General features: G+C 36.2%; 1 protein-coding gene across 2 annotated transcripts; it reads left to right on the forward strand.

Moving 5' to 3' along the window:
- Positions 1–2,605: 2,605 nt before the first annotated feature.
- On the forward strand, positions 2,606–9,246 carry LOC117124838 (GPALPP motifs-containing protein 1-like). 2 transcript variants are annotated; one of them, XM_033271174.1, is made up of 5 exons: positions 2,606–2,741; positions 4,504–4,973; positions 5,925–6,086; positions 6,990–7,163; positions 7,434–9,246. In XM_033271174.1, exons 1-5 carry the CDS (start codon positions 2,678–2,680, stop codon positions 7,590–7,592), a joined length of 1,029 nt encoding a protein of 342 aa, XP_033127065.1. In that variant the 5' UTR covers positions 2,606–2,677; the 3' UTR covers positions 7,593–9,246. The 2 variants fall into 2 exon arrangements, with proteins under 2 accessions (XP_033127065.1, XP_033127066.1); XM_033271175.1 differs by having other exon boundaries at positions 2,626–2,735; positions 7,434–7,592.
- Positions 9,247–10,300: the final 1,054 nt, after the last annotated feature.

Below are 10,300 nucleotides of genomic sequence, written 5' to 3' on the forward strand. Positions count from 1 at the left end.
TCTTATCTCGATCCCTCACCCCGACCTTTCCAACATCTCTTGATCCGTGTCCCTATAAAATTCTTAATTTTACTATTATGAACAAGTACGCATACAATAATTACAAGAGAGCGTGACACAGTTTCAATTCAATTTTGTTATTAATATACAAAAACACTGTAGTATAATTCGGTTTAAGCAGGCGTAATCGATTGAATAGAATTTTAATTCGGGGTTGAAGTTTCTTTTAGGTGCACGTTTTTTGGCAGAATCGATGCTACGTGAAGATCGTTTATATAAATTTATTTGATTTTCTTTCTCCCAATTCGATACAGCTTCTGACAATTTTTCATAGCTTGTGAAAGTGCCACCGAGACGCAAAGTGTCCTCATCTGCCATCTTGAAACTTCACCAAGTGCGCGCTACAGAAAAAAAAATATTTGCACATGCTCAATAGGACGTTTTCGAACTCATGAAGCAAGCGGTGCCCTTCAAATAGATCGGCGTAAGCATACCGTAGCCTATGATTAATGTTTACGACTCGGCGTAAGCATACAGGCCCGTAGCCAGGTCATTTCAAGGGGGGGGGGTTCTCTGGGCGTGGGGTCTAGGGGCCTGCCTAAGGGCCACGGTGGGGTCGGGGGCGAAGCCCCCGAAGCCAGAGCAGTTTTTGTGTTTAATGGGTCTATATAATGTTTTAAAAGCAGTTATGTTTTTTAAAAGATCTATGTAATAAAAAGGTGGTAATATAATAAAATTAGAAAATATTTTCTGAGAATTGGCATGTTTAAATAACACCGAAAGATATAAAAAATAAACCCTCATCGCATAATCAATATCAATATACTCAACACATTTATTATTATAAAACAAAAAACAAAAAAAAAAACGATTCTTCTTCTTCCTCCTCTTCCTCTCCTTCTTCTGCTACTACTTCTTCTTAACTCTGATTTTGTACACTGAAAATAATAGTACTATTTTTACGTGGCTAAAAAAGCACAAATATTGTCTTTACTACTGACAGGGCCATCGTTAAATTAAGTCAGAGCCCAAAATATAGCATCATATTCAATACGTTATCTGACATCATGAGAACCTAAACTTTAATACAATTATTTGTTATATACTAAGCCTAATTCGAAGTTATTATTTTAAGACTTTAACATAATAGGCTACATACCGATTAATAATAGCTGAGATTTGATGCACATTTTAGAATTAATAATCGTTTTTATTATATCTTCCTGAATATTTATTGTCTGCCAAATGAAATATGAATTATATGCATCTTTAGAAATAAAATTTCTACAATATTAATCTTGTTTTTATATAGATAAATGTTCGATAAATTCTATCTTTCATAAAAAAAATAAAATAAAATAAAAAAAAAAACGAAATTCAGCGTGTTTATTTTCATTCTAATCAATGGCCTTTGTAAATGTGCATTGACGTCAACGTCGAATTCCAGGACTTTCGACGGTAAAGCTGGCCTGCCTGCCCCGGTCCCAGGCCAACCAATAATAATTAACAAAATGTTGTTTTTTTTTTTTTTTTAAATATAGGCATATGGCGAATTTTGTACATGCACTTCAACTTTTACAACAAAAGCCTAGGCCTAGTACCTGTAGTACGTCCTACTGCTGTACTTAGGCCTACACTGGTTTGTTGTCGTCGGGGTATAATTCTGTCTCTAAATGAACGAGGAGCGAACCTAGCTAGTCAACATCTAGGCTAGGCTAATTGATTTTGATCAATAACCCACCTTGAAGGACTATCTGTCGTTTTCTTCTTTGCAACAGCGGACGAAAAAAAGTCAGTTATTCTAGGACGTTTCTTTATCACTAAAAATTAACAAACACTCGTTTTGACGCACTCCGTTTTGTAGTGTGTGTCTGCTGTTGATGACTGAGATGGACCATGTTGATTTTAATATTTTGTTTGGGATGGAAAAAAGGAGAGTCAATTTCCCCAAAATGCTCCAACAGCACATAGTTTAGTGTGCGCTATGGACAGTATGGCTAAGGAATTTACTAACCACACAATCCACAATCAGGTGATTAAGTCGCGAAACTTGATCTGCATTTGGTGGATTAAGTCGCAAAACTTTAGCTTCGTTTGGTGGCACCATTTACTCTAGGTAGACGGCGACCGGTTTCGTTAACGGTTGGTACATTTCTTACAAATATTCAGCCAAAGCCTAGTGAAAGTTGAGACGGCAGCCGGGTTTTTATCCATGTTTGCCATTCTTATGAGTGCCATCGTAAAGTCATGGTTTGCTGGAGTTGCGTTCACTTTAAATCTCCGAACTTCTGAAGCTGAGATATTCTATGAAATGAATGTAGGCTTGTATCGCAGGCTACAATTTAAAAATGGGTGACCAAATAATGAATTAAGTGCTAAATTTTGATTTAATGCTAGGTAAGTCAAAAACATACATTCCGTCCGAGTGGGACTCATTCAAAAATTCGAGGGGGTTCGCCCGAACCATAAAAACCCCCCCTGGCTACGGGCCTGAGCAGACACTTCGTATATTTATTCCCATATGACTGCGGGTATGATTGCTAATTATTTTTATAAGTCTAAGATTAACGCCCTCTGTCGGCATAGCACAGTTGCGATTAACCCATAGAGCTATAAAACAGATATAATAATTACCACATCATCGCCAAATCGCGCTCGACTTTAAACTCTTGTCAAGATGTCGGGGGATAACATTGGACCTATTCTACCACCTTCATTTAGCAGGCCTAGTACTTGTAATGGTAGAGTGAATATGTTGATGGGTCGTTCATACGATAGATTCATAACACTATTAAGCTAACTAATACACTCTCTGCCTTTTCGGTGATGCCTAGTAGCAGCCTGGCTAAGTCTTCCCTGTACTATATGTAGGCAGTTGTGTTAGGCCCTAGGCCTAGCTAGACTAGGCCTAGGTAGGTGGGGCCGCGAGACTAGCTAGCTATGTATAGTTTAGTGCAGGCCTAAACTAGGCCTAGGGGGTACCTAGGTAGGGGCCTAGGCCTAGCTTGTCAGAGAAGCACAATATTAATAATACTAATTATAGGAACACCAGTAGTAGTAAGGCCTGTGCTGGGTGGGAATATAGGCCTAGGCCTATCTATCTTCTACGCCAACGTTTGGCTAGGATTTGCAGGATTTTTTCTCACGACCAAAACAACTCCACTCCCTAAGTCTCATATTGAGATTTGTTTGTGTAAAGCATCGTGCGTGTATGTTTGTCTTGTGTAAGGCATTGTCACCTACAAGTAGGGCAGTGATATATTTGCTATTGACAATCCTTGGCACATGTATTGTGTGCCTAAATAAATAATTAAAAAAAAAAAAATCTGTGCATTTCAGAAAATAAGGACCAATTTCCATTTTGCTGAAAATTAGGCTTTGAACAAGTCTTTATATCCAATTCAATTATGCAGCAATTAAGATTTCGCGCACCTATTTGCCTAGCGATTTTCCGTGCAAATTTGAACAGATTTTAAAGATTTACTCCGCAAAAAAAAAAATTTACAGTATTGTAGGAATACTTTGTAAACTATTGTTGTACTCTTAGGTCGTACTCTGATATAATCTGCTCCAAATTTTGACCTAGAAATAAGTGCCGATTTCAGTGCAGATTTTGCTGAAAATATGACCTTAATATATAAACGATGTATTATGAAGTAATTGTATGATTCTGTGCCCGTATTTCCCTAGTGATTTTCCTCGAAAATTTGAGTTGGTTTTTTCAATTAAAAAACTTTCGCAGTATGATAGTTAATCTGTTCCAGAAAGATGCACAAATAACATACCAAAGTAAAAAAAATTGTTAATATCCAACGGTTTATTGTGTCACTGTCACTTCGTACAACTGCTGCATTGAAGAGTGTAAATGCCTGTTGCTGTGCTAACAAAAACATGTTTAAATAAGATAGACATCCATGCTAAAAAATCATTAAATCAAACAAACCGGACGCGTGATGGGTCATTTAATGGAATCAACTTAGACAAGACTTTTTCTATTCTTATTTTTTTAAACATCATCCAAGGAGGGGGAAAAAATGAAAATTAAATTTTGCTTTCTTATTTAGCAATTTTTTTTCCCAAAAACATGCAGATGGAGGAAAAATAAAAATAAAATTTTATTGTTGAATGTAAACAGTGTAGTAATGGGATGGTTAAATAATTTAAATTTATATGATTAGGAAGAAATATGTGTATTACTTCAAGGAAGCGGTGGGCGTAATAAAATTAAAAAAAAAAAACATTTTTTCTGAAATTTCCATTTTTTCGTGGTGGCATGTGTGTTAATTGGCCAAAAATAAAATTTTATTTTTATTCATTCGAAATCATTATTATTGGTGGCGGGTTTACCAAACGAGGTATAAAAAAAATTCTTTCCTTGCTGTACTGGTTCAATGCGCACTCAGACTGTACAACCATAATGTTTCCTCATGCCAAGTTTCAACTTAAAGACTGATTTGAGAATTAGCCTTCCTTTAGATTTGATGGATAATTTTTTTCTTCCAGATTCAGATGGCTCTACATCAGACACTGAGGCAACAATAGGGCCAGCTTTACCACCTAATTTCCGTAGTAACAAAGCAAAAAATACAAGTTATATTGGACCAGTCTTGCCACAGTCAACTAGTAATGTTACACAGAATCGAAATGACTTAGGAGTGAGTGTTGTTGACCCCATTAATGAAATCAGCTCATCCTGTACAACCAATAGGACATTGTCACCTGGTAGTTCTTGTGCAAAGACGGAGCCCTGTAGTTTTGTGTCGTCTAGTCAGGGTGACATGTGCTATGGTCCTGCACTTCCGCCTGGATTCAAGCAAAGTGTTGAAGTGGGGGAACCAATTGAAGAAGATGATGATACTGATGATGATATGATTGGCCCTATGCCTGCAACTGGCAACGAAGTTAGCAGCAGTAGCGTTGCCAGCGAATTTGAAGCTCGAGCAGAGGCCATGAAGAATAGGTTGACTGGAAAAGTAAGTTTAAAATGTTTTTAAAACTTTCTTTTAAACTGCTTTATTCTGATAAATATAGACGTTTAATACAATACAGTATTCAGTCAGTTCTTGTAAATGGGACCACTGTAAAAATTGTCTTTTTCACAATTTTGGGGGTTATTCCCAAAATGCTCTTGTGTTTTGATCAGTTCATAATTATATGTTTCTGTTTCATATTTTAAAGAGCATATTGAATAAAAAATAAAATAAAAAAAATAAAATAATACTGTAAATATTTGTCAGTTTATTAGCAATGTAATTGGCAATTATACAATAAAATCATCATAAAATAGTACATTATTTTAAATAATTAAGTTTTCTGTACAGACTTTACTAAATACAGTTCCAACTAAATTGGGTATTACCGGTAACTTAAAATCTAGTCGCCTGTATATTTCACATGGAAAATGTTTAATAGGTGGATACCAGCGCTGTGGTCATTATTTATTATTAATGTATACGCAACTGTTAATTTTCAATTGAAAGTTACATACAGTAATAAGGTAAGCAATTAATCATCAAATAAACTCCTCCTTCGAATAACCGCCTTCCTCAAATAAACGCGTATTTCAACCTTTGTTACTCAAATATATGTGGTGTAAACACAGACAGTATAAACATTGACAGTACATCTTTGGTTCATTGCAATATTCATACTAAGCCCTATCCAGATTGTCAAATATAGTGATGATGACCTCACATCATCATGTTTGTCAAAAAAAAAAATAAAAAATATAGATAGTCTGAACGGAGGTTTATCAATTCATGAAATAACTACTGTAGTTTTTTGCTAATGATCAGTCAATCAATTAGTTCCGTCTTTCGAAGGTTGGCTGTCATGTGTCAGAACAGTACATGTTAAGGAAACTGCGATAAAATACTTGGTTACCACCAATTTTAACATTGCTACTGTTACATTTTAAATTATAGTCAGAAGAGAAGGTTGAGAGAGAAACATGGATGATGGAGCTACCAGACTATGGAAAAAACTTTGGTCTGGGGCCCCGAACATTCCGAAAGAATGCAGCGCCTTCTAAGCAAGACAGATCAGGATGGACAGAAACACCTGCAGATCGAGAAAAGAGAATAAAAGTAATTACTGGTTAACGTTTTTGTAAATTATTGTGTACTATTGTTACCTGATTTTAGCAATATGTTTTATACTAACCTGCTAATGACTACAATATCAGTGGCTTAAAAAAAAAAGAAAAAAAATCATTTTTAACCACAAAAAAGTGGAAATTTCATAAAAAAATAAAATTCCTTATTTATTTTTATTACTCCCTCCACTACCCTGGGGCCCTGAAATCAATCTCATTACTACACTGTTTAATTCATTAATAACATTTTATTTTCATTTTCTCCTCCGCCTAGATGGCATTGACAAAATCATTTTGCTAAATGAGAAAACAAATTTTTTCGCCCTTATTAAAAAGTAAGTTTGCTAATCAAGGTATAACAAACATCTTGCCCTACTAATATTACTAAACAATCCACAATAACTAAAAATGTAAACTTCACTTGCGTTTCCATTCTGTTGACAAATGAATGATTTTATATTATTATACGTCTGGACACTAACTTTTATGACTCTTATAGAATTATTCTAACTGGTAAATTTTTTTCACAAAATATGATTACAAACAAAATTGTTGCTCTTACATACTGTATATTATACAGAAACTGATGTTATATATTGAAATTGGTGATTGTGTTGGATAATTTTGAAGTGGTTTGGCACAGTGGGAACGGTTTTGTTTTCAAACTTTGAGGTCGAGGTTTCAAACCCTTGCTGTGCATATCGCTGTTATCTTGAGCAAGGAACTTTACCAGTCACTTACCAGCTGGTGTGGTTGTCTGTGTTAATACACAGCAAGACGATATAGCACTGATGTTTGCTGCTGCTGATACTACTGTACTATCGTCTTCAGCATATTTTTTCTGTCGTCATCTGAAGTTGTATTTATTTTTATAAGCATTTTTTTTTTAATTTAGGACCTCCAAGAAAAAGCAATGTCTGCAGACTCAACATCAAAACACAAGAAAAATGATAGGGAAGAAAAATCAAAAAGAGATCAGGAAATTGAAGAAAGGATTTCAACTTTTAACCAAAACACCAGAGGCACGTCGCTGGTTGATATGCACCAAAAAGAACTTAAACGAAAAATGGTTAGTTTAACATACATTTTTTTACTAAAATAATTAGAAAAAAAAGAAGAAATTTATTAAAATGTGTGTTGCTCATTTAAAAGCATCCTAAAATTAGATTTTTTAGGATCAATTGGTGGGTTAGTGAAACTGTGCAACGTTGTTATTGTTAATTTGCTATTTATTAGTTCTCCAGAGGCAGAATGTGGCCACCAGTAATTGTACAAAACCACAAGTAATTGTACAAAATGCAGATTATTAAAATTAACAGAAATCTTTTATTCATCACAGCAAGAAGACGACAATGAACCGCAAGAACGTCGGCCATTCGATCGTGAAGTGGATCTACAAGTCAATCGTTTTGATGATGCCAAGAAAAAGCGTCTTCTCAAGGAATCTGCAAAGCTGAACGACAAATTTTCACATGGATCCGATAGAGTCTACCTTTAAGGTTTTTAAGTCGGTACTTGAGATGACTGCACAGCATGGTGCTTGAGACACACCACGCTTAATCTGAGTACTCACTGTGCGCGATGGCAACGGACCGCTTTTTAAATGAGGATCCGTTCAGACTGCCACTGACAGCAGACAGCGTTACGTCATCTACCGCTTGCCGGAAGCAGAGGCGGATTTGTTGTGCGACAGTCGTATGATGCATTGAGTGCCCAGCTTAAGTGGTTCTCAACAGAAAGCAGCATGTGTTTTTTCGGGGTAGTAATCAATAAACATTCAGTAAATTTTATCATAGAACCTCACCAAATTTAATGTTAGATACAAATTTAATGTTAGATACAAATTTACAAAGATGACTATCACTTTGAAACTAAGAGAAGACAGAGTGGGGCATTTTAGCCCTACTAGCAAATTAAAGCATGCTGTACTAATGGTCTTGCTGCAGCTTTAAAGGACTGTGTTATGTGAACCTAAAGTGATCTGCGAGTTAAGTGAGCAGCCTTAGGTTGGGGGCCAGGGGGAGCCACCCAGGGCCCCGGCGGGGTCCTGGTGGGGGTGCAAGGAGGCGAAGCCCCCTTTGAAGCCCAGCACATTTGAGGAATATGAGGTTGTATTGAGTCGATTTTGACTATCTAGCATGGTAGTTTTCAGTAACAAATAAATAAAAAAAATAATAGGTGTATGTCTTTTAAAAGGGTACCTGCAAAATGCAACTATGACATGTGTCATTAAATTAGTAATAATTCATCTACTCACAACATAATCTTTGACAACATAAATGTATACCATTTCAAAAGAGAAATTTCACTTCTAGAAAACATGATGAAGTTTCTCATCAACATTGAACATAAAAATCACAAAATCAGCAAAAAGGAAAACTAATATCCAAAAACCTTTAAAAAAGTCGTCAAACAACAAATTTGAGATTCTTAGGCAATTTCAGGGGATAAAAAGGGCATTTATAAAGGGGTGGGAAAGATTTTCCAAAGATAGATATTTTCCCCTTGTTCCCCGGTGGTTAGCCTACGCGATCAAAGGAGTTAAGTGTAGAGTCTGTTGTGAGTCTGGTCATTATAATATCTTCCTTTTTATTCTTGTCTTTATTTTTCTCTCCTCTTTTTCTTTTCCTTTTTCCTTTCCTTTTCTCTTCCTCTTCTTTCTCTTTCCCTCCCTCTCCCCTCTTTCTTTTCTCTTATTACACAGCCCGATACGACGGCTAGTTCAGCCTGGTAAAAACTGTCAGGGGGAAGTTTGCCCCCCCCCCCGCGCCTGTTACGCCACTGTTTCATGTCAATTAGAGACAACAGGATTATACAAATTCATACAGTATATCTTTTAAATTACACAATATGATTAAACCAGGTACTGTACTTGAAAACAATAAGGAAGCAAAACTTGCATGTCAAGAGTGTCAAATGTTGTCTACACAAAAACTGTACTTTATTAAAAGAGTAAAGTCTACTAAAGGGGTGTCGTCAATGGAGATATGCACACATATCAGTGTACTGTGGTCATACCTGCTGACCTCGATAGAGAGTGATTGATTGCACAAAGGTTTCCATGCTGGTGCATCTATCTTTGTAGCTATGCATTGTGCGATATGGATCAACCTTTCAATGGAATTGTGTATCCATTCAATGATACAGTATAAGGGGGGGCTCTTATACACATCTAGATGTGTATAAGACCCCCCCCCTAAATCCACCCATGACAGATGCACCTAACAGGATAGTGTAATGTTGGTTGTCTCAGTTATATATTACACATTTTGTTTGCAAGATCTAGCAGGACTTACTCGAGTGGTATTTTAAAGAACATGAAGATTTTGATGTGTACTGTATTATTACAGACACATGGATGTTAACGATGGCGTGTATTTCAATACTTGGAGTATATATTATACTTTATCTGAAATTAATCAGTGGACCTTTCGGTTTCTGGATTTTAATATATTAATTTTAGCATTACAGACTAAAACAAAGTTTGTATTTTTGGTAATAAAAATATCTGAAATGTGGATAAAGCAATGAAGAATCAACATTGGTCTTTTTTCACTCTCCCCATCCCCACAAAATGATTTTATGCTCTTAGTGCTAAAGTTTTCTGCCATGGTACTGTGCTAACAAGCTTTGTTGTTAAGTTATTTTCTTATTTACAGTGATTGTTGGGGGAGACTGGCTTGATGGTCAATCAGGACAGGGGCCCTTACCATAGACCAACTAGTAGTATCTCTAGTGGTAAATCTAGGAAATACCAGTGGCGTATCTAGGTTGTGCCCCCACAGAAAATGTTCAAAGCACCTTGCATCACCTTATTGTAGAAGCGGTTGGCGCATTGGTTGTGGCTTGGACTCCCAACCTCGAGGTCGGGGGTTCGAAACTCTCGCTGTGCAAATCGCTTGTGTCTTTGGGCAATGCACTTTATCTACGGTTGCCTCTCTCCACCCAGGAGTACAATTAGGTACCTGGTAGGTTCCAACACAACTGCGCTGATTACTAGCCGCAATATTATGGAATAATAATTTAATAATTTAATTTGGTGTTCCATATGTGTTTGATCCAATGACCGGGGTGGTAATGTGAAGCGCTTAGAGGCTTTGTTAAGGCATTAAGCGCTATATAAGAACGACATATTATTATTATTATTTTGCAAGCTGATTGCTGCATGCTTTGAAAAATTAGCAGAGGTGATTTTGAAAGCTTATG

This window comes from Anneissia japonica, unplaced genomic scaffold (genome assembly GCF_011630105.1).
Source record: "Anneissia japonica isolate Jap-2015-1 unplaced genomic scaffold, ASM1163010v1 scaffold652_len952628_cov199, whole genome shotgun sequence".
Taxonomy (NCBI): domain Eukaryota; kingdom Metazoa; phylum Echinodermata; class Crinoidea; order Comatulida; family Comatulidae; genus Anneissia; species Anneissia japonica.

Bases quoted from the DNA above. Each gene is read 5' to 3' on its own strand.
- LOC117124838 (XM_033271174.1), top strand. From the start codon at position 2,678: ATGTCGGGGGATAACATTGGACCTATTCTACCACCTTCATTTAGCAGG. The intron at 2,742-4,503 runs GTAGAGTGAATA...TTTTTCTTCCAG, and splicing joins CAGGCCTAGTACTTGTAATG to ATTCAGATGGCTCTACATCA. The intron at 4,974-5,924 runs GTAAGTTTAAAA...TTTAAATTATAG, and splicing joins AGAATAGGTTGACTGGAAAA to TCAGAAGAGAAGGTTGAGAG.